The 23,680-nt window shown below is 44.0% G+C and overlaps 1 protein-coding gene across 3 annotated transcripts in view; it reads left to right on the top strand.

The window, feature by feature from the left end:
• Positions 1 to 23,680, top strand: part of RNF13 (ring finger protein 13) — a 96,768-nt gene that overhangs the window by 19,781 nt on the left and 53,307 nt on the right. For all 3 annotated transcript variants that reach the window (XM_066347323.1, XM_066347321.1, XM_066347322.1), the window contains 2 exons: positions 9,963 to 10,090; positions 16,284 to 16,364. In XM_066347323.1, the coding sequence (XP_066203420.1) occupies positions 9,977 to 10,090; positions 16,284 to 16,364 (195 nt within the window). In that variant the 5' untranslated portion in view covers positions 9,963 to 9,976. The remainder of the gene's footprint in view (positions 1 to 9,962; positions 10,091 to 16,283; positions 16,365 to 23,680) is intronic.

Below are 23,680 nucleotides of genomic sequence, written 5' to 3'. Positions count from 1 at the left end.
CTTCCTCTTCCCCCCTCTTTCTTCTCCCACAGCTATGGCTCAGTTGGTTTGAGCACATCAGCCCAGGCACTGAGGATGGCTCCGTGCCACCACCTCAGGTGCTAAAAGTAGCCCAGTTGCAAGCATGGCCCCAGATGGGAGTTATCAGGAGGATCCCTGTTGGGGTGCATGTGGGAGTCTGTCTCTGTGTCTCCCTTCTTCTCACTTGGAAAAAAAAAATTTAAAAGTACAAATATTGATCGACTTACGACCTATGCAACTTAGGACCATTCGACTTATGACCACAAACGCTAGCCACGACTCCTCCGCGTCTGGCTACGCAAGTGTTGCCCAGCTGGGCGTACAACTGTGCGGACCAGCTTCTGGCAGCACTACCATCTCCGCGAACACCATTTCAACTGTTATCCCAGACTCGGTACTGCAATTTGTGTTTTGTGTCTTGGATATTTCTCATCAAACCCCTCCCAAGATGTCTACCAAGAGGAAATTGTCTTTGCAAATATTAAACTAGTTGTACTGGTAATGCAGTGTTTTACTAAAACTTGACGAATATAAAAATAAGAAACAAAATGGTGTAGAGATGATACAAATGGCATAAAATGAACAAAGAAAATTATGATATATAACAATAATGAAAAGAAATTATGATAAAATATGACTTAAAGATTTTTATAACATCATTTCCACAGTACTGTACATATAGCTTACTCAACTTACGACCAAATTGTGTTATGACTGGTCTGTTGGAACTAATCGTGGTCGTAAGCTGAGCACTAGCTGTAGAAGAAAGCTTGTAGAATAGAATATAAAGAAAGAATATTTTTGTACAGTTGTGTAGTGTGTTTGTGTCTTAAGTGTTATTACAGAAGAGTTGAAAAGTTTAAAAGTGTTTATAAACTAAAAGTTACAGTAAGCTAAGGTTAATTTATTATTGAAGAGTTTTTAATGAGTTCAGTGTAGTCTAAATGCCCTGTGCAGGTATGCCTTTTTAAAAAAATTTTTTATACTGTATTTTTACTGTACTGTTTTTTGTGTTTAGATATGTTTGGGTACAGAGATACTTACCATTGTGTTACAGTTGCCGACATTAGGGAGTGGCCCTGTCCAGGTTTGTGTAAATGCACTGTGATGTTCCCACAACAACAAAATTACCTAATGTCACATTTCTCAAAACATAACCCTTCGTTAAGGGTCACATAACTATATTGCCACCTGACTCACACGCCTCAAAGCCCAATGGCTGCAACGTTTGACATTTGTGGCAATGATAATAATTACAAAGACTGGAGTCAGGGATGGAATCTTGGAGAATAATTGAGTGTTTTAAGAGAGAAAATGACAGTTTGGATTTGTTAATTCTGCTTTGATTACACATTTTACTTCAGAAGAAATAATTACAGCACACTTAGAAAACTTGAACAAATGAAACAAATTTCTACTAAGAATACTATATTCTTTCTTTCCTTCGTTCCTTTTTATAAAAGAGGGGCAGGGGAGCAGGAAGCATCACCTCGTAGTAGTTGCTTCTCATATGTGCCTTGACCGTGCAAGCCTGGCGATTTGAACCAGTGACTTCAGAGTTTCAGGTCAACACTTTACCCACTGCACCACCACAGGTCATGCTAGAATACCATGTATTTTCTTTTAGGCTTTTGTTTGGTGTATGTTATATAAAATGAAATAGACTAGAAAGTTTTAGTTTTTTATTCTGAAACATGGGGACAAACAAAACAAAGACCATATAGAGTCCCACCCAGAATTTACATACAGTAACTAATTGTTTTGTTTCATGTAATTTATGCATTTTTAGTGTTCAGGTCTTTTTTTATTTTTATTTTTTTGCGGTAGTTAAGAGGTGGCTGCCTTCAGAGGCTCTGTGGAAGATAATATGGAGAAAGGTCATGTGTACACTCATTCTGTAAATATTAAGTCCCTTATATTTATATATACCAGGCACTGTTTAGATACTTCATGATACACCCATAAAATAAAGATTCCTGTCTTGGATGAGTTTGTATTCTTGTCACAGAGATAGACACTGAACAATAAATATAACGTGTAAGCAAAGTATATATAGCATGATAGGAAGTTATGAGTATTATGATAAAGAGTGTAGAGGAGATTAAGAGGAGTGAGGTGTGGTAGGTTGTAGGCGGGTTGCAGACGTTTGTATGATAAAGAGTGTAGAGGAGACTAAGGAGTGCGGGTCGCAGACGTTTGTATGATAAAGAGTGTAGAGGAGACTAAGAGGAGTGAGGTGTGGTAGGTTGTAGGCGGGTCGCAGACGTTTGTATGATAGAGTGTAGAGGAGACTGAGGAGTGCGGGTCGTAGACGTTTGTATGATAAAGAGTGTAGAGGAGACTGAGGAGTGCGGGTCGCAGACGTTTGTATGATAAAGAGTGTAGAGGAGACTGAGGAGTGCGGGTCGTAGACGTTTGTATGATAAAGAGTGTAGAGGAGACTAAGAGGAGTGAGGTGTGGTAGGTGTGTAGGCGGGATGCAGACGTTTGTATGATAAAGTGTAGAGGAGACTAAGGAGTGAGGTGTGGTAGGTTGTAGGCGGGTTGCAGACGTTTGTATGATAGAGTGTAGAGGAGACTAAGGAGTGAGGTGTGGTAGGTTGTAGGCGGGTTGCAGACGTGTGTATGATAAAGTGTAGAGGAGACTGAGGAGTGAGGTGTGGTAGGTTGTAGGCGGGTTGCAGACGTGTGTATGATAAAGAGTGTAGAGGAGACTGAGGAGTGAGGTGTGGTAGGTTGTAGGCGGGTTGCAGACGTTTGTATGATAAAGAGTGTAGAGGAGACTAAGGAGTGTGGGTTGCAGACGTGTGTATGATAAAGAGTGTAGAGGAGACTAAGGAGTGTGGGTCGCAGACGTGTGTATGATAGAGTGTAGAGGAGACTAAGAGGAGTGAGGCGTGGTAGGTGTGTAGGCGGGTCGCAGACGTTTGTATGATAGAGTGTAGAGGAGACTAAGAGGAGTGAGGCGTGGTAGGTGTGTAGGCGGGTCGCAGACGTTTGTATGATAGAGTGTAGAGGAGACTAAGGAGTGAGGCGTGGTAGGTGTGTAGGCGGGTCGCAGACGTTTGTCAGGTGGGAGTGTGGTGTACAGAAAAGACAGGAACAGTTCTCTGGGGCAGTATTCTACAGAAACAGTCATGATAACCACTTGATCTGTACCCATAACCCTCCATGAACACAGTAGGCCAGAGAACTGGATACCAAACTGCGTAGGGCTCACTGGCACGCTTGGCACGCTGAGTTTCTGTTTGGAAATTATGCATGCATTAGGAGGGCGGGGCTGGAGGTAATAGGTAAGGGACCGTCACCTAGTGCCCAGTGCTTCTGCATAGAAGTGGAGTCCTCTCAAGCAGGGAAACTGGATGATAAGAAGACTGCATTGTGTTCATTTGTTTTTGTTTTACTTTACAAGGTTCTGAGGATTAGGTGGAAGAGCATTCATGTCAGATGCTTAACAGAGCACCTGGCACAAAATTAAGCTCTCTACTGCTTTGTCTGTAGTAATGGTGGTGACATTTGTGTGAAGCATCATAAACAATTCTGGTTCAGGAGATTTTATGCTTCGAAGTACCCTGGGCGTGACATTTGATAATCTAGAAAACCAGAATTTTCTGCATGTTTCCTTAAGTGGTGCTTAAGATTCTGATATCCATGAAAGCAGTTTAGTTGTCAGTGGGCTTTTTCGAGTTGGCTGAGTGGAATGTGGCTGGAATTGGCAGCCTGTGGCAGTATGTGACAACAGTGGTATTTGAGAGAATTAGGAAGTGTACTTTTGTTAGCATTTCTCTTACTCTTTTTCTTTCTTTCCTTTTACTGACTTGCCCCTCTACCCCACCCCTCTTTGGCTTACAAGAACTCCATGAATAATGCTTGGTATGCCACATGGCAGTCTGTGGTTTCTAATTTTGGCTTGATTATAAGGATTCACTAGGGGACATTTAAATTTTTTTTCCATTGATTCAAGACGGGGAAGGAGGGAGAGAGAAGCATCAGCTCCTTGTTTCACTTAGTTGTGTGCTCATGGATTGCTTTTCGTACGTGCCTTGGCCGGAGATCAAACCCACAACCCCGGTGTGACAGGATGACATTCTATCCACTAAGCCTATCAGACAGGGTAGGGCACATTTTCTCTAAAAAGCATAATAATAAGCTTTCTGTCTGACTTTTGAGGGGAAGGGCCGGGGAACATTTATTTTTATCACAGGCTCCCAGGTAATATGTCATAAAGCATATTTTACAAACTTCCCTGATGGTTAAGAATCAGTTGTAGTTCATGTCAATAATATGAATAATACAGATGACCAGATCTGATCTAACATCTCTGAATGAGCAGGTTTATCTCTGGGGTCAAATATGAGTCTAGTTTTTGATAGTTGCTTATATATTGACTCTCATGGCGTGTTTGTGATCTTGGTAGGCTAGTGCTTGCTAGCTTTCATAAAATTTACATGTAGTCAGAAAAACAAAACAAAAGTAAATCTTATTTACAATGGCAGGCTGCTTTATTCTTATTTTTTCATTTTTAAAAATTTTCATTGATTTGAGACAAGAAAGGAGAGAGAAGGGGAGGGGGAAAGTGAGAGAAAGAGAGCGAGAAGCATCAACTTGTTTTACTTAGTACTTCCATTTAGTTGTGCACCCACTGGTTGCTTCTCCTACGTGCCCTGACCAGGGGTCAAACCTGCGACCTCTGGTGCTTCAGGTCGACGCTATTTCCACTGAACCAACCTGCAAGGGTCCTTATTTTTTTTTCTTTTCAAGAATGGTTAGATAGCATAAGTACAGAAGAGCACATACAACATTCACATACAGTATAAAGAATAATTGTGACGTAAACTCCCATCTCACCACAGCGCCGTCGAGAGAGAGGACATTGCTGGCTTCCCGCAAGCACCCTTTCCCTGATCACACGTCCCTTTTTACCCTTGAGGTATTCACTATCTTGATTTTTATGATGACGACTTCCTCATTTTTTTTTTGTTTTTACCTCTTAAATGTGAATATTTATCATCTGTTTTGCCTTTTAAAGAACTTTATATGAGTGGGATATAGTGTTTGCATTCTTTGTGACTTGCTTCTTTCAGGGTTATTCTTGTGAAATTCATCTATGTTCATGTAGCTGTCATTCATTTTTATTATTGTAGAGAATTGCATTATATGCATATACCACAATTTATTAATTCTACTTTTATGCATAATGCTTAATAATATTTAATATTGAAAAGGACAACCCATTTGCCTGTATCTGTATAAGGACGAAGGAAGTGTATTTGGGGGAGGAACAGGACATGAGTTTTGTCATTTAACAGTAGCAATGTTCTTGATTCGATTATGGTTGGTAATTTTTAGGGCAGTAGTCGAGACTTGCTTCTGTCGGGGGAACATCAATTTGAGTATCCATGAAACATTGGGAACGGGTAGTGTGCGCCCCTGAGGCTGGGTAGAATTGCTGTTTTAGAAATGGAGATTGGTTAGCTGTTTTCATTAGTGGTATTTGACAGTAAGATAGTTAATGTGAGTTATCTTTAGAATTAAGTAATTTGGAAAGGAATTCCCTGAAAGTAATGTTTGGTTTTAAATACTTACTAAATGCATCTTCATTTGTAAAATGAAATTCTAGAATGTAATTTTGTGTAGGTGAGTTTTGAGTTACATAATATTGTCATAGATTTAGATATGAGTTTAGATTACTCTGATGCTTGGGGAAAAATTGAAATTTTGCAATTACCAAATCAGTGGTTGATGAGTAACTGTCATCTGTGCTCGTAAGTCAGACAGATAATCACATATGCCAGCCAGGGTGCTCAAGTCCTCAAAGATGAGGTCAGGAGAAAACCAGCAAAACCGTCATCTGTGCTCGTAAGTCAGACAGGTCATCACATAAGTCAGACAGGTAATCACATAAGTCAGACAGGTAATCACATAAGTCAGACAGGTAATCACATAAGTCAGACAGGTAATCACACATGCCAGCCAGGTAATCACACAAGTCAGACAGGTAATCACATGTGCCAGCCAGGTAATCACATAAGTCAGACAGGTAATCACATAAGTCAGACAGGTAATCACATAAGTCAGACAGGTCATCACATGTGCCAGCCAGGTAATCACATGTGCCAGCCAGGTAATCACATGTGCCAGCCAGGTAATCACATAAGTCAGACAGATAATCACATGTGCCAGCCAGGTAATCACATAAGTCAGACAGGTAATCACATAAGTCAGACAGGTAATCACACATGCCAGCCAGGTAATCACATAAGTCAGACAGGTAATCACATGTGCCAGCCAGGTAATCACATAAGTCAGACAGGTAATCACATAAGTCAGACAGGTAATCACATAAGTCAGACAGGTCATCACATGTGCCAGCCAGGTAATCACATGTGCCAGCCAGGTAATCACATGTGCCAGCCAGGTAATCACATAAGTCAGACAGATAATCACATGTGCCAGCCAGGTAATCACATAAGTCAGACAGGTAATCACATAAGTCAGACAGGTAATCACACATGCCAGCCAGGTAATCACATAAGTCAGACAGGTAATCACATGTGCCAGCCAGGTAATCACATAAGTCAGACAGATAATCACATGTGCCAGCCAGGGTGCTCAAGTCCTCAAAGATGAGGTCAAGAGAAAACCAGCAAAACCGTCATCTGTGCTCGTAAGTCAGACAGATAATCACATGTGCCAGCCAGGGTGCTCAAGTCCTCAAAAATGAGGTCAAGAGAAAATCAGCAAAACCGAGGTAGATTTTTTGAAAAGATCAATAAAATTAATAAATCTTCAGCTCAGTTTATGGAGAAAAAAAGATGACTCAACTAAAATTAGACATGAAAGGGGGGTCACTAATACTGATTTTACAGAAATAGAGTAATATGAAAAATTATAGAGCAAAAATTTGGATAATCTAGATGAAATGGATAAATGCTGAGGAACACACAACCTACTAAAACTAAATCATGAAGAAACAGAAAATATGAGTAAACCTGTGACTAGTAAGGAGATTGAATCAATAACGTAAGACCTCCCAAGAAAGAAAAGCCCAGGACCAGATGGCTTTCCTGGTGAAGTCCACCAAACACTTGAAGAACAATGAACTGCAATCCTTTTTAAAGTCTTCCAAAAAGTTGAAGAGGAGGGACCACTGCCTAGCTCATTTTATAAGGCTAGCAGTACCCTGATACCAAAGCCAGACAAAGATACTGCAAGAAAACTACAGACCGATGCAGGTGTACCTCGTTATATTGTGTTTTGCTTTATTGCACTTTGTGTAGATACTGTGTTTTCATCAACATCAAAGCAAGACACTTCACCAGCAAAATGATTATGACTCTTTGGAGCTTCAGATGATTAGCATTTTTAGCAATAAAATATTTTTAAATTACGGTAATTTTTTTAACATAATGCTATTGCACAATTAATAGACTACCGTATTGTATAAACATAACTTTTATGTTACTGGAAAAACAAAAAATTTGTGCAACTTGTTTTATTGTGATAGTCACTTTATTACAGTGGTCTGGAACCAAACTCGCAACTTCTCTGAGATATGGTTGTATTTTTTTATGAATATGCAAAAATCCTAAGTAAGTACTGGCAAACCAAGTTAAACAGAACCATGAGCAAGTTGGACTACTTGTTGAGCGCAAGGACAGTTCAGCATAGAAAATTAATCAATGTAATATACTACATCAACAGCCTGAAGGGAAAAAACACACGACTGTCTCAGTGCAGAAAAGGCATTAGACAAAATCCAACACTTTTTCATGATAAAAAAATGCACAACAAGCTGAAAATAAAAGGAAACCACCTTACCACAGTAAGGGCCATATGTGTAAAATTCATATTTTACATCATACTCAGTGGTAAAAGGACAGAAAGTTTTTTCTTTAAGACCAAGAACAAGGCAGGGATGCCTGCTTTCACCACTTCTGTTCCTCATCGTGCTGGAAGTCCTAGCCAGATAAATTAGGCAGGAATAAGAAATCAGTGGCAGCTAATTAGAAAGGAAGTAGTAAAATAATTTCTGTTTATTGACAACATGATCTTACATGCATAAACCATAAAGATTTCCCAAAACAACCTATTAGAACTAGTAAGTGGATTTCAGCAAAATGGCAAGATGGACAATTAGCATGCAAAATTTAATTCCCTTCCTAAATACTGACAGTGAACAATCCCCAAAGGAAATAAAACAATCTTTTTAAACACTAGCATCAAAAGGAATAAAATACTTAGAGGAATAAATTTACCAAGGATGGCAAATGACTTGTACACTGAAAACTACAATGTGTTGCTGAAACACATCAGAGAAGGCACTGATAAATGGAGAGGCATCCCGTGTTCATAGATTGGTGGTCTTAATATTGTTCAGACATCAATATTGTTTAAAACAATACATAGGTTCAGTATAATCCCTATCAAAATCACAATAACTTTTTTGCTGAAATAGAAAAATTTATTCAAAAATTCATATGTAATCTCAAGGGACTTCAACTAGCCAAGAACAATATTGACAAAAAAGAAAGTTGAAGGTCCCATCATTTCTGATTTCATAACCTACAGTATTCAAAACAGTTGGTACTGGCAAAAAAAAAAAAAACAGACACAGAGAACAGAGGAGTAGAAGAGAGAGCCTGGAAATAGGTTTTTACATATATGGTCAGATGATTTTTGACAAGGGTGCCAACACCATTTATGGGGAAAAGATAGTTATTTCAACAAATAGGTTTGGGAAAACTGGCTAGCCACAAACAAAAGAATGAAATTGGACCCTGTCTTTTTTTCTTCTCTTTTCTTTTCTTTTCTTTTTTTACAGGGACAGAGAGAGAGTCAGAGAGGGATAGATAGGGACAGACAGGAACGGAGAGAGATGAGAAGCATCAGTCATCAGTTTTTTCGTTGCGACACCTTAGTTGTTCGTTGATTGCTTTCTCATATGTGCCTTGACCGCAGGCCTTCAGCAGACCGAGTAACCCCTTGCTCGAGCCAGCGACCTCGGGTCCAAGCTGGTGAGCTTTTTGCTTAAGCCAGATGAGCCCGTGCTCAAGCTGGCGACCTCAGGGTCTCGAACCTGAGTCCTCCGCATCCCAGTCTGATGCTCTATCCACTGCGCCACCACCTGGTCAGGCTGGACCCTATCTTATATCATATGCAAAAATGAACTCAGAATGGATCAAATGTATAAACCTCTTAAGTGGAAATATAGGGGAAAGCTTCATGACACTGGATCTGAAAGGGTTCTGGTGATAGCATTTCTAGTCACGATCTACCTCTTTGGTTGGTGGTGGCGGTTCTGGCTGTTATCGAAGGTTAAGTCTCCTCCCTGCATCCTTCCACTGCATGACTTACAGTTCTATTCTCTTGTCCCTGAGAAACAGCTCAGTTAGAAACAGGAGAAGGCCAGCTGGAGCTGATTCTGTGGTTACAATCATACCGAAGAAAATTAACAACTGTTTAAAAAATGTCTATCTAATATCTAGACTACATTCACACTGTCCCCCTTGCTCCTAAATTGTAATTTCGTTGTTGATTTGCTTGAACTTTCTGTTTTGCATTTGTTTTGCATTTAACAATCTCAGGCTCCTCTCCCCTTCCATCTCCCTACACTGTTTTGTTGATTCCATTTAATTTTGAACAAATGGGTGCATCGCCCTCAAGTAACTCACCCACCCTGTCTTACTGCTTTGTATTGACTCACCTTGGGTGTTGAACTAAATGTTTAAACCTGTATGAATTCTTATGCTTTTGAAATGTGTTTAATTTTAACGTTACCACATTTATAATTAAAAGAGCTGTTTTGGACAGCAGGAGTGACTGTAGCGAGTCACTGATTTGCGGGGACGTAGCAGCAGAGCTCATTGTTACCTGCCGCTTACCTTCCAGGCGACCACAGCGAGAGCAGAGCTCATTGTTACCTGCCGCTTACCTTCCAGGCGACCACAGCGAGATGCTGCTCTCCATAGGGATGCTCGTGCTGTCGGCCACGCAGGTCTACACGCTCCTGACCGTGCAGCTCTTCGCGTTCTTCAACCTGCTGCCTGTGGAAGCGGACATTTTAGCAGTAAGTATGGCAACATTGACTCATGTCTAAAAACAGCCCTAAAGGAGAAGCTTTTAAGAAGTCCTGAATGGCCCTGGCCGGTTGGCTCAGCGGTAGAGCGTCGGCCTAGCGTGCGGAGGACCCGGGTTCGATTCCCGGCCAGGGCACATAAGAGAAGCGCCCATCTGCTTCTCCACCCCTCCGCCGCGCTTTCCTCTCTGTCTCTCTCTTCCCCTCCCGCAGCCAAGGCTCCATCGGAGCAAAGATGGCCCGGCGCTGGGCATGGCTCTGTGGCCTCTGCCTCAGGCGCTAGAGTGGCTCTGGTCGCAATATGGCGACGCCCAGGATGGGCAGAGCATCGCCCCCTGGGGGGCAGAGCGCCGCCCCTGGTGGGTGTGCCGGGTGGATCCCGGTCGGGCGCATGCGGGAGTCTGTCTGACTGTCTCTCCCTGTTTCCAGCTTCAGAAAAATGAAAAAAAAAAAAAAAAAAGAAGAAGTCCTGAATGATGGACTCGACCAGCAAACATGGGGCACATACACATAGTTGTCACTTGAAAGAGGAGGACCTTACTCGTCTTTTTATTGCTTCACGTCTAGCGTGAGATCTGGTGCACAGTCAGGACCCTGTCGGTGGTGCTCCCGAGAGTGCGTGTGCACGCGCATGTGTGTGTGTGTGTGTTTCTGTGGAATCTCCCGTGACTGATAATTAGTATATCTGTAACGACTTGGGTAATGTTATTTTTAAAAACTGTGCAAGATGTCCATAGAAAATAGTAAAGGGAGGTTAAGGTTACCGAGCCAGAAGAGCACAGCGGTCCTGTCTGTGGTGGTGGACAGAAACGGTTCTAGAGCCGAGAGCTGCTCAGACCCTTAGGTGCCCTTTCGAGGCTCTGGCCTCCCGCCCCCGGCCCTGGGAAGTGTCGTTGTTTTCTGCTCCTTGTGTCTGGGAGGTGACTGTGTGTGCATGTGTCCCTGTGCACGTCTGTGCTCCAGGTACCGGGCTAAGGGTTCCTGCTTTCACCTTCTTGGTACAAGGGGTTATTTGTATTGACATCATAATGGTGAGAAGCAGAGGGCAAAGCTCGTGGTGGTCCTCAGCCCTGGGCCCGCGTCCCGCAGCGCTGCGGAAGGTCCAGGCTCCCTGTAGCGCCCGGGAGGACCCGCTGGTCTCTGTCCCGGGAGGACCCACTGGTCTCTGTCCCGTGGTTTGGAAGGCCCAGCACGCCTACTCCCCGTGAGGCTTCTCCCTCTCTCTCACCCTCTCCAGGAGGGACTGGTGGATTCTTTTCTAGAAAAGTAGATATTTTTGAGTTGGAATGGAAGTAGAACTAGGAGTCCATTGTTATTCAAACCTCTCTCCTCTACACTGGCTCCCAGAGTCCTTGGCATAGTCTCAGGATGGCTTTTGAAATGAGGTAGAGGATTTATGGACCGACTGACGTTCTTGTCTACCTGTTCTCCTTTGATTTCTTCCGCTGCCCCGCCCTCCTTCCCTCTTTGCTGTTATTTCTCACATCTGCCACTCCTTGTCGCCCTCTGTCTTTCTCACCGGAAGTGGGCTGTCCCTTGTGGTTCAGCTGTGACCGGACGGGGTAAATGGCTGTCGTTGGACTGCTCAGGGAACTGAGTGCTGTGTGTGTGATCCTGATCAAAGGACTTTCTGAAAATTGAAAAAAAATTATTTATTGATTTTGGCCAGAGAGGAAGGGGGTGAGAGAGAGAGAGACAGACAGACAGACAGACAGGAACACCTGCTCCTGTATGTGCCCTGACCGGGAATCTAACTGGTAACCTCTGTTCTTCCGGCCAGTGTACTAACCAGTGGAGCTATCCGGCTGGGGCTTGATGAAATTACTCAGCCACTACAGGTGCCTCAGTTCCTTTATGTATAAGCTGTGCTGTTCAGTGATGACTCAGTGAGGTATCTGACACACAGTAAACGTGTTGTCTGCATTTATAATTACATGTTATTCTCCGCGTCCTTCACTCCCTCCCTCGAGCCGTGTATGAGACTGCCCGGGTGTGATTTAATAGAGGCGAGCAGAGCAGCAGGTGCGGAAGGACCACCAGTTCTGTTCATCTGGGCAGCCTGTGCTTCAGGCGGGGGTGCGGAGTGTGTGTTGGTGTCATGTAGTGAAGGGACCAGCGCGTGGCAGCTGCTGCAGCCTGGTCTTTGTGCCCATGTGGGGGGCGGGGCCGGGGGGAGGACAGAGAGAGGGAGGGAGGGTGGACAGGAATGCAGACGGAGATGCAGGACAGTGGGTGGGGATGCAGGTCACTGGTCAAAAGAGGAACTACATACCCAGCCTGAGAACCTGAGGTGGCAACTCAGTCGTGCAAAGGAAGTGAGTCAGGAGGGAGGAAAAATTAGCTCTTCCTTGTGACTGAGCAAGAGCATCCCTTCAATCTGAGTTTGCAGCAATACAGATTGGAGTAAGCTGGTCAAGACTGAGTCTAGCTCCATTTTGGACAGGTGTAAAGATTCTGCCTTTGGAAGGATAGTTTCAGTCATCCTGTTTGCCAGGTGATTTTATGTTTGGCAGCTGAATTCTCCCACTTAACTGTTAATGCCCTGACAACACTATTTGTGCAACTAGTGTGAGTGCTAGGAGACTAATGGAGATGCGACTAGAGCATGTTGCTAACTAATCAGCAAGCTCCCTAGTTCATGAGAACCTGAAAAGGAGGCACTGAACATTGTTCCTGGTGCCTCCTGCCGGTCACCCAGTAGGGATGTCACCCAGTAGGGATGTCACCCAGTAGGGATTGGTCACTGAACTGATGAATAGCTGTGCCTTGGAGACTTGGTTCTGTTGTGTTTTCTTTTTCTAGCCCCCATTCCTGGGCACTTCACGTTGTTGTTTCTGTTAGCAGTCTGTCTTTCATCTCTTTCCTTTGACAAAAAAGGAAATGTGAGAGGACATGGAGCTTTAGAGTTGGCAGGGACATGACCCGTTAGAGATCGCCAGATCAGGGCCGAGGCCATGGGCTACAAGTGACCTGTTAGCTTTGAGTAGTGCCACGGTCTCGTTGAGAAGTAGGATCCGCCTCGTGTGCTTCAGAGAGTCACGCCGCCCCGTCTGGGTTTACGGCTGTCTGCCTTTTGATTCTGTTGTGGGGGTCTGTCGGAGAGAACTCATTGCTAAGTAGGTGGTGGTGAGGGTCAGTGGGCAGAGCAGGCGAGAAGCAGGCACCAGGGGCGAGGGGGTCGGATCACACAGCATGGCGGTGGAGAGCCCTGGCAGTGGAGGCGGGATGTGGGTTGAATTTCACATTTCTCAAGTCTTTACTTAGGAAAACAAGACTTGATGAAAGAGCCAGGGTTCTGGGGCCAGAATGCCTGGGTTGGAACCCTTGTTCCTCTAATTGACTAGAGCTAGTTCTTTTTGGTACCTGTGGTCACTCTAAATTAGGATGCTGGTCACAGGGACTGGCTTGATGATAGGGTTGTTGTAAGTGTTCAGTAGGTGACTTCCTGGTAAGTGTGTAGCATGATGTCGTAAATGCTCGATAATTCTTACCTTCTAAATTAAATTAAACCTTCTGTTAAGACTACTGTCAAAGTAGAGAACTGGTCAAGGTAAAGACCTTTTCTTTTTAAATTCTTTTTTTTTTTTTTTTTTACAGAGATGGAGAGAGTCAGAGAGAGGGATAGACAGACAGGAACAGAGAGAGATGAGAAGCATCAATCATCAGTTTTTTGTTGCAACACCTTCGTTGTTCATTGATTGCTTTCTTATATGTGCCTAGACTGCGGGCCTTCAGCAGACCGAGTAACCCCTTGCTCGAGCCAGCGACCTTGGGTCCAAGCTGGTGAGCCTTGTTCAAACCAGATGAGCCCGCGCTCAAGCTGGTGACCTCGAGGTCTTGAACCTGGGTCCTCCACATCCCAGTCCGATGCTCTATGCACTGCGCCACCGCCTGGTCAGGCAGACAGAGCAATTTCAACATCGGTCTCACTCAGTAACAGAACTGGTTCCAAGTCCTGGTGTTGAGTACTGTAGTTCAGACTCAATATTTTATTTCTGAACTTTTAGTCAAAAAAGTGAAACTCCTCAGAAATAGGAAGTGAAATAAGAATACTTTTGTATAGTTGTAGATTTTCCATTTCCTGATTTTGAAAGTATCTTTTAAGAAAAGGACTGCTGCCTGACCTGAAGTTCAACGCCAAGCTGATCATAATTGAATTAAGTCAATTAGAGAAAGGCCTTTTGTCTGAGAGAGAAATGATACATGTGGTGATGGATGTCGTAGCACTCTGTGACCATAGAGCAAGCACTCTGCAGACGTGGATCAGTGTCTCGGAGGGGAACTACCCAGAAGCAGTGCTGACTTGCAGCGGTAACCCGGTGGGTGGGCTCAGGGAGCACTGGCAGGTGCTGGAATCACACGTTGATCGGATTAATTGCAGACGCGCAGTGAGAAGCGCAGGTAGCAGATGGATATGCTGACAGAGGGTAGGGCAGCGGGGGGTGCAGGCACTGCACGGCCCGATTCCTCCTTCCTGTTCAGAGTCCGTCCAGCCTGCCTGTGCTGCATGAGCTTGCCCTGGGGACAGGACCTGACTTGAGGATTAGCAAGGGGACTTGACAGGTGGAAGGTGCCTGGGCCCAGCCTTTGTTTGCTCTGTTGGGGAGTCGCCAGGTACTTACACATGAACACAGCTGGGACTTGCTGTTAACCTGAGAGCTATTATTTATCTGCATGGGCTGCAGATGACAGATGACCTATGAGGCTAACATGGGGATCACCAGGAAGTGTTTGATTTGGGGGTGACATCCGGATGTGCACCTAACCCATGCTTTGTGAATACTTAAGGTTGGCGTGGTCCTTCCGTCCTCTGCTCTCCAGACAGCACTCTGGCTTTGTTCTGTCCTTTTTATCTCTATTCAGAACTAATGTGTTCTAGGGTTTCTGTCTTTTGCCGACAGTTACTGGCAACAAGCTCAACTCCTAATTCACTATACACGTGTTGTCTGTTTCAAAAGTTAGTTGTTTAAAAGTTAATGTTCAGATAACATCTTTGCTTAGTTTCATCAGTACTTCTTGTTTCTCTTGTCTTCCATATAGCAGAGGAGACCTTTTTAAATAATACAGTAAACTCACTTCACAATGAGTATTTACCATTATCTTCTTTTTTTTTTTTTTTTTTTTTGGTATTTTTTTTGTATTTTTCTGAAGCTGGAAACAGGGAGGCAGTCAGACAGACTCCCGCATGCGCCCGACCGGGATCCACCTGGCACGCCCACCAGGGGGCGATGCTCTGCCCATCCAGGGCATTGCTCTGTTGCAACCAGAGCCACTCTAGCGCCTGAGGCAGAGGCCATGGAGCCATCCCCAGCACCCGGGCCATCTTTGCTCCCATGGAGCCTTGGCTGCCAGAGGGGAAGAGAGAGACAGAGAGGAAGGAGAGGGGGAGGGGTGGGGAAGCAGATGGGCGCTTCTCCTGTGTGCCCTGGCCGGGAATCGAACCCGGGACTCCTGCACGCCAGGCCGACGCTCTACCACTGAGCCAACTGGCCAGGGCCACCATTATCTTCTAAAAGCAGAGGGAACCCTTGTTCTGTTTTGGTAGAGGACTGATCAGTACTGTAGCAAATTGCAGCCCAGGACTCTGTAAGGAAGGGAAAAGTTGTTAAAATGAATTTGAATGCCCTCAGCTCTTTCTGTGCATGCACTTCCTTGACTTTCGTTCTCTTGTTGTTCAGCCATAGATAAAAATGTTCAGATATTAAAATGGCAGTGCTCTGAAAGTGTGATTCGATGCTCCTCTTCCTCTGGGGAAAGGTATTTCTCATAACCAGAGCCGGAAATTCTGTAGGTCTCTTCTGTTAAGTCAGGCCCTCATAACAGACAAAATAAAATGGAGTTCTTGCTGGGAAATAATCTGTCTAGAAAATTCCTTACTCTAGGGTATTATTGCCATTGCCTGTGGGAAAAACTCAGAAAATAGTAGACAGTCTAATGTTACAGATGTATTGCTGTTGTTTAATTATTACATGACTTCGAAATCCAGATTAAGCAGCTGTATATGTAGTAAATTGCATGTATTTCTTGTTATTTCAGTTGATGTGCATTTACAAACTTATTTTTCTTGTAATAAACTATGATAATAAATCAGAATTGTGGAAATGATAACAATTTAATAAGCTTTTTGTTTTGAATGTTATGTGTAAATTGGTTGTAACTTGATTATTTTTAATTTTACATTTAGTATAATTTTGAAAATGTGTCTCAGACATTTGATGACCTTCCAGCAAGATTTGGTTATAGACTTCCAGCTGAAGGTTTAAAGGTAAGAAAATAGTAATATATGGCAAAGCCACAGGTATTAATAAGGTGATTTTATTTTTCTTTATTTGTTTAAAGAATGAAATCCTTGTTCCTCTTCTTATAAAATGTGTGCGTGTTCATTTGCGCACCTTCGACCATTCCCACTGTGTGAGGAAGAGAGAGCAAGGCCCTGGACTGGCCACTGCTAAGAGTTGGTGTGCAGTGTCTCAGACCTGTTGTCTAGAGGCTGTGCTGTCCGTGAGTTTGTAGGCGTGTGTGCATGTACATTCATGTAAATGTTTACTTATACTGAGTCGGAATTTAACACTAATGGAAGCATACTACTTGGTCACCTGCCTTTTTTACTTAATGACATATCTAGAAAATACTTTCATGCTAATAGAGGTACGTTTTTATTTGAAATGGCTGCATAGTTTTGAAATATAAAACTATGAATTTTTGAACGTTGATTTATTTTTCGTGTGGCTATTTAGATAGCAATTTTTGCTATTATAAACAATGCTGTAGTGAATGTCTTTATCCTTGTGTATTTGTCTATTTATTTGCATAAGATACTTTTCCAAATGTAGAGGGGGCGTGTCTTCCCGACCCCTCCGCCAGGGGCTCCGGGAGGGTCCCTCGGGGGCCCAGTGTGGTGGTGCCTCGGGGAGCCCAGAGGCGTGTCTTCCTGACCCCTCCGCCAGGGGCTCCGGGAGGGTCCCTCAGGGGCCCAGTGTGGTGGTGCCTCGGGGAGCCCAGAGGCGTGTCTTCCTGACCCCTCCACCAGGGGCTCCGGGAGTGTCCCTCGTGGCCCAGTGTGGTGGTGCCTCCTCGGGGAGCCCAGAGGCGTGTCTTCCCGACCCCTCCGCCAGGGGCTCCGGGAGTGTCCCTCGTGTGGGTGGTGGTGCCTCCTCGGGGAGCCCAGGAGCGTGTCTTCCCGACCCCTCCGCCAGGGGCTCCGGGAGGGTCCCTCGTGGGGTGGTGCACGCTCTCCTCTTGTAGTTGAGCCTTGACTGCTGTTGGCAAGTCAGTGGGGCTGCCGGCTGGGAGGACTGGCCATGACCGCAGTGCAGGAGCCACTGTGCGGGGCGGACCTCGAGGAGCTGGGTCACCTGTGAGGCGCGGGCCCACCGAGACTGCCCTCGGGGTGCTGGTTGTGGAGCCCACTGGGTGGTGCCCTGTTGTGGTCTGAAGCCGGCCACTGGGTGTGTGGGTTTGGTGCCTCTTCAATGGGGTTCCTGCCCTGGCCAAGGTCACCGCTGCCTGTGCTGGGCCCGGGGGCTTGCGGGAGAGGCCACAGGGCCACGGAGATGGGCCATGCAGCAAAGCGGGCTAGGGCGGCTGCCTGTGAGCAGCAGCTGGTGCAAGAACTTCGGACGGGGCTCGGTCTCGGAGTCACGGGGTGGGACGAGCGTTGGTCACGAATATTCTGATTTGGTCCCAGTGCTGGGCCGGGCCTTTCAGCAAGAGGCACAGTGCACAGTGAGGCCAGTTGTCGCCTGCCTAGGGTCTGTGGACCCTTGGGAATTTTTAAGAAAGTCTGCAGGGCCTGTGCCCGCAGGCCGTGTGGGGAGAGGGCTCAGCGCAGGAACAGTATTTGCTGTCCCTCCGGCCCTCATTCTGCAGCAACACAGTTCAGTTTCTCCCTGTGCGTCTGGCACCTCTCACGCTGCTGTCCGGTCGCTGGAGCATTAGAGGAGTGTTTGTGAGCAGGTGAGCTGTGCATGGGCCCTTTAAGAGGGTGCTGCGTTTCCAGTAGCCCCTCCTCCCACCTGGACTGAGCCCCCCTGATTTTCCCAGCCAGATGTGGGGGCTCCTCTTCCCAGCACTGGAGCCCTGGGCTGGGGAGCCCCCAGTGGGACTCTCCACTCCTCACGTGGACCTTTGTAGCCGAGAGACCCCTCCTGATTCTTGGCTCTCACACGTGGAAGTCGGACCAGCCTGCTTCCCGTCTCCCCCGTCCCGACACCAGTCTCCACGTGGCTTCTTTATTCCCTTATTACGGGAGTTCTAATAGTCTTCTGCTGGTTCTCCAGATTGATTGGTCGATAATTTAGTTGTAATTTTGATGTGGTCATGGGAGGAGAGAAACACAGTGGTTTTGTTTTGTTTTAATTATTTTACAGAGAGAGAGAGAGGAAGAGAAAGAGAGTGAGTGAGGAAACATTGATTTGTTGTCCCACTTATTTATGCACTCATTGGTTGATTCTTGTATGTGACCTGACCGGGGATTGAACCCTCAACCTTTGGCTATCACCACGATGCTCTAACCAACTGAGCCACATGGCCAGGGCACAGATGCAGTGTTTATTCATCATCTTGACTGGAAGCATCTAGTATGACATATTTTAATCTAGATTTTTTTAAAATCTAAAATCTAACTCATTGATAAAATATATAACCAAGAAAGGTTATTGGGGAGAATAGTGACCGTGTATACAAGGTGAGAGAGAATACCTTTGAGGTTGAAAGACACTCGGTCACCACTCTGAATAATGTTACAAATATAAAACCTAATTTGTGAAGAGGTTTTGGAAACCTTTTCATGCATAACCCTCGTATTTGTGTCTTATTCAGTGCACTCCTCAGTGATGTGCAGAAAGACGTGGCAAGTAGGGCTGTCAATTTTGCAGGTGGCAGGAAGCTTGATGGTCAGTATGCTAATGTTGTGCCCTTGAGTCTTAGAAGGTAGGTACTAAAAGGAGTACAAATATAGCTTAGCCTGGCCTGTGGTGGCGCGGTATTAAGGCGTCGACCTGGAACACTGAGGTCGTCACAGGTTCAAACCCCGGGCTTGCCTGGCCAAGGCACATACAAGAAGCAACTACTATTCATTGATGCTTCCCACTCTTCCACCTTCTCTCTCTCTCTCTCTTCTCTCTAAAATCAATAAAATCTTTTTTAAAAAAGAAATATTGCTTAGTCATAGTGTCAAAAATTTGTTGAAACAACTGTGATGTACTTGCCAAAAACCTGGTTTTACAGTGCATGGATAGGAGTCTACAGCAGGTTCCAGAGTGCTAGTTCAGAGCACATTTCTGTATGCTAGATGGGATGCTATATTCAGGAATTCTGAAATAAGGCCAATTACATCTTTAACTTAAAAAGAAAGTGATAGTTCCTATTTGTTGTTACATCAGTCAGATCACTTGTAGTAGTCCGGTCAGCTTTTGGCGCCCAGCTGAAATACAGCTAAGTGTCAAAACAAGGCCTACACTGCCTTTTCTGTTACTAAGTGTCAGAACCAAGGCTACACTGTCTTTTCTGTTACTAAGTGTCAGAACCAAGGCTACACTGCCTTTTCTGTTACTAGTGTCAGAACCAAGGCTACACTGCCTTTTCTGTTACTAGTGTCAGAACCAAGGCTACACTGCCTTTTCTGTTACTAAGTGTCAGAACCAAGGCTACACTGCCTTTTCTGTTACTAAGTGTCAGAACCAAGGCTACACTGCCTTTTCTGTTACTAAGTGTCAGAACCAAGGCTACACTGCCTTTTCTGTTACTAGTGTCAGAACCAAGGCTACACTGCCTTTTCTGTTACTAAGTGTCAGAACCAAGGCTACACTGCCTTTTCTGTTACTAAGTGTCAGAACCAAGGCTACACTGTCTTTTCTGTTACTAGTGTCAGAACCAAGGCTACACTGCCTTTTCTGTTACTAGTGTCAGAACCAAGGCTACACTGCCTTTTCTGTTACTAGTGTCAGAACCAAGGCTACACTGCCTTTTCTGTTACTAAGTGTCAGAACCAAGGCTACACTGCCTTTTCTGTTACTAGTGTCAGAACCAAGGCTACACTGCCTTTTCTGTTACTAAGTGTCAGAACCAAGGCTACACTGCCTTTTCTGTTACTAAGTGTCAGAACCAAGGCTACACTGTCTTTTCTGTTACTAAGTGTCAGAACCAAGGCTTACACTGCCTTTTCTGTTACTGTCTCCCATAGTTAGAATGATGTGCTCTGTTCTGTGCAGTTGTGGTACATACTGCTTATACTTTGTTTTATCTTATTGGATACGTTCATGCTTTTCAGATATTAGTTGAGTAGGGACTCAGTCTTAACCATCCTCCTGTGTAAATAGAGACCTCATGGAATATGACCAATGTATTTGGAGCATAGTGTTGAAAGAACTTACTGTGATATGGATTTTGGTTACAGGATGTTTCTGCACAGGAGGAGAGCAATCGATCATTTGTGAAAAAGATTAAATGTGTACTGTAAGTGAAAGTTACTGGTAGGTTTTGAAAGAATGATCTAATAACAAGTTAGACAAAAGGGCTGTGGGTATTTTTAACATTCTAGAAAGTTGTTGATATAAATAGAATCATGTGTCTCATGTTAGGAAAATGTTAGCTGATAAAGTCTGATCAGTGTAACTCTTCCTGGTCTAGATTTGAATATAAAAATTGGGACAGAAAGGTGAACATCTTGACATTTGAGGTATTTGTATCAAATTTCAGAATGAGCCTTAATATCCTTGCTTGTTCATTTTTATAAATGTAGAATACATTTTGGCATATTCACACAATGTGATACTACATAGAAATGAAAGTGAAAAATCTATCAGCCGCAGGGTTGAATCTCACAAATATAGTACTGGCAGAAAGAAATCTGGAAGAGCATTTCCTATATAGACTGTGTGGTTCTGTTCATGTTAAGTGTCAGATTAGGCCCAAACTAGTCTAAGCTCTTGGAAGTTCCTGCCGTGGACCTGGGGATTGGGCCGGGGAGCAGTGAGTGGCGGAGGGGGAGGGGACTTCTGGAGTGCTTGCTGTTCACGTTCTAGGTCCCGATTCAGTTGTGGTCAGTTTTTGAAAATCATTAAGTTGAAAAATCATAAGCTGCCTGACTTGTGGTGGCGCAGTGGATAAAGCGTCGACCTGGAAATGCTGAGGTCGCCAGTTCAAAACCCTGGGCTTGCCTGGTCAAGGCACATATGGGAGTTGATGCTTCCAGCTCCTCCCTCCCTTCTCTCTCTCTGTCTCTCCCTCTCCTCTCTAAAAAATAAAAAAATTAAATTATTAAAAAAAAGAAAAATCATAAGCTGTGCACTTGGCTTTATGTGTGCTCACAAAAGCTTTTTGAAAAGCGACATACTGATATATTGTGAACTTAACTGCGTTCTGCCTCTGATGGTAATCCAGGTGCCTGTCTGCACGCACTGTTTTTGCCCAGCACCTTGTTTAGTCATCAGAGAGTTACAGCCACAGAGAGAAGAAAGGTGGGCCCCCAGTTTCTGGGTCTCCCAGGCCCAGGTAGTTTTCTTGGGTTTCCTGCAGAGTACCACTGTCAGAAGACAGGTGGGGAGAATTCTTGGTTTTGGAGCAAGCACTCTTTCCATAAGAAGGAATTGGCCCTCGAGGGTGATGCTGGGCCTGTGGGCCTGGCTGCAGCAGCACCTTTTGGGCCACTCCTATTTAAGAAGCTCCTGCCAAATTCATTGGCAAGCCTGTTGCTCTACCTCATAGACTTTGTGGATGAAAGAAAGTTTGCATTTAGTTTTATGTGACGTCTGAAGGAAGAATAGGAATTAGTAAGCTGTTTTAGCAAGTTATTCTTTAGCATAATCAACAGGAAATATAATGTTTAATAATCTAAGACCTGTGTTCTTAAAGAATTCAATTTTTAATTGATGCTAATACTTTTTTGTACTTTTAGCTTATGTAGTTTTATACATACCTTTTTTACATGTTTGTCATAACACATTCACAGTACTAAAAAGCTTAAAAGCAAAAACCTTTGGAAGTTACACTTGTAGACCCCCTTTTTTTTAGTCTGTACGTACTATAAGTTTATTGATTCTAATACTTTAAGTTTATTGATTCTAAGATGCGTTTTATTTTCCCATGTTTTAACATCCCTGAAATTGGGAGATGTCTTTCAATTGATGTCCACCAGGTGGCAGTCATGGTGATGGAGCTGTTGTCACCAGGACATGGGACATTTGGCCTTACTGCTAATGTTGTCTTCACTTCGGTTGCGTTAAATGCCTTAGTAGTACTACACAGGTTCAGTTTTATTGCTGTTATAAATGTTTTGAAAAGAACTGTACTATGTCATTTGGCATTAAAGCAAAAAGTATGTATGCATGAAGGTGCAGGAAAGACCAGCAGGGTGTAAATTTAATATGAGAGAAGTAAGTATTCATTGTTGAAATGATAACCACAGTCCCAGTTAAAACCAAACTCTTTGTGAAATAAAGGAGAATTATTCTATGAGTAAATGAAGATATGATGCATTTTAGTGTGCAAAACATTGCATTTGAAATGTGCAAAAACATTCCCTATCACAAGCTAAGCAATGAAATTTAAGGCAGGAGAAATTGCTAAATCTTTGGAATAGATTGTTTGTGTGACCAATAGACCTTACTGACTGTTGTTGAGGCAGTGTGTCATAGCTTTATTTATTTATTTATTTATTTAAGCAGAAGGGAGATAGTGGGACAGATTCCTGCATGCGCTCTGGCATCTACCTGACAACCCCCTTCTGGGGCCAATGCTTGAATCAACCGAGCTATCCTCAGCATCTGAGGCTGATTCACTCAGACCAACCGATCTGTGCTCAGCGCCCAGGCCAATGCTTGAAGCAGTCGAGTTAGTGGCTGAGGGAGGAGAAGAGGGAGAGAAAAGGGAGAGAGGAGGGGAGAGAAGCAGGTGACCACTTCTCTTATATGCCCTGACTGGGAATCAAACCTGGGATGTCCATATGCCAGACTGATGCTCTATCCACTGAGCCACTGGCCAGGGCCAGAGAAATGTGTCATAGCTTTAATTGCTTCATTTCTTTTTATTAATGGAAATAATGAATTTGATCATCTTGATGCATTTTTTACATCTGCTAAGATAGTCATTTGGTTTTTGTTTTAATCTATTAAGTTAATATTTTCTGTTAATATCAATATACAGCAATACTTTATATTATAAATAACATTTATTAATATAACATCTTATATGACTATATTTATTATAATAAATAACATCTTATACTAATACATTTACTGATGTCAAACCATCCTGTAGTTCTGGGAAAGCAACTTTTATGAACATCTTTTCAAATTAGTGTATATAAATTTGCCTCATTCTTTTTTTTATTTTTTTATTTAACAGAGACAGAGAGAGAGGGATAGATAGGGACAGACAGGAACAAAGACAGAGGAGAAGCATCAATCATCAGTTTTTCATTGCGACACCTTAGTTGTTCACTGATTGCTTTCTCATATGTGCCTTGACCATGGGCCTTCAGCAGACTGAGTAACCCCTTGCTCGAGCCAGCGACCTTGGGTCCAACCTGGTGAGCTTTTTGCTCACACCAGATGAGCCTGCGCTCAAGCTGGCGACCTTGGG

This window comes from Saccopteryx leptura, chromosome 8 (genome assembly GCF_036850995.1).
Source record: "Saccopteryx leptura isolate mSacLep1 chromosome 8, mSacLep1_pri_phased_curated, whole genome shotgun sequence".
Lineage (NCBI taxonomy): Eukaryota > Metazoa > Chordata > Mammalia > Chiroptera > Emballonuridae > Saccopteryx > Saccopteryx leptura.
This window is presented reverse-complemented; position numbering and strand designations above follow the sequence as displayed.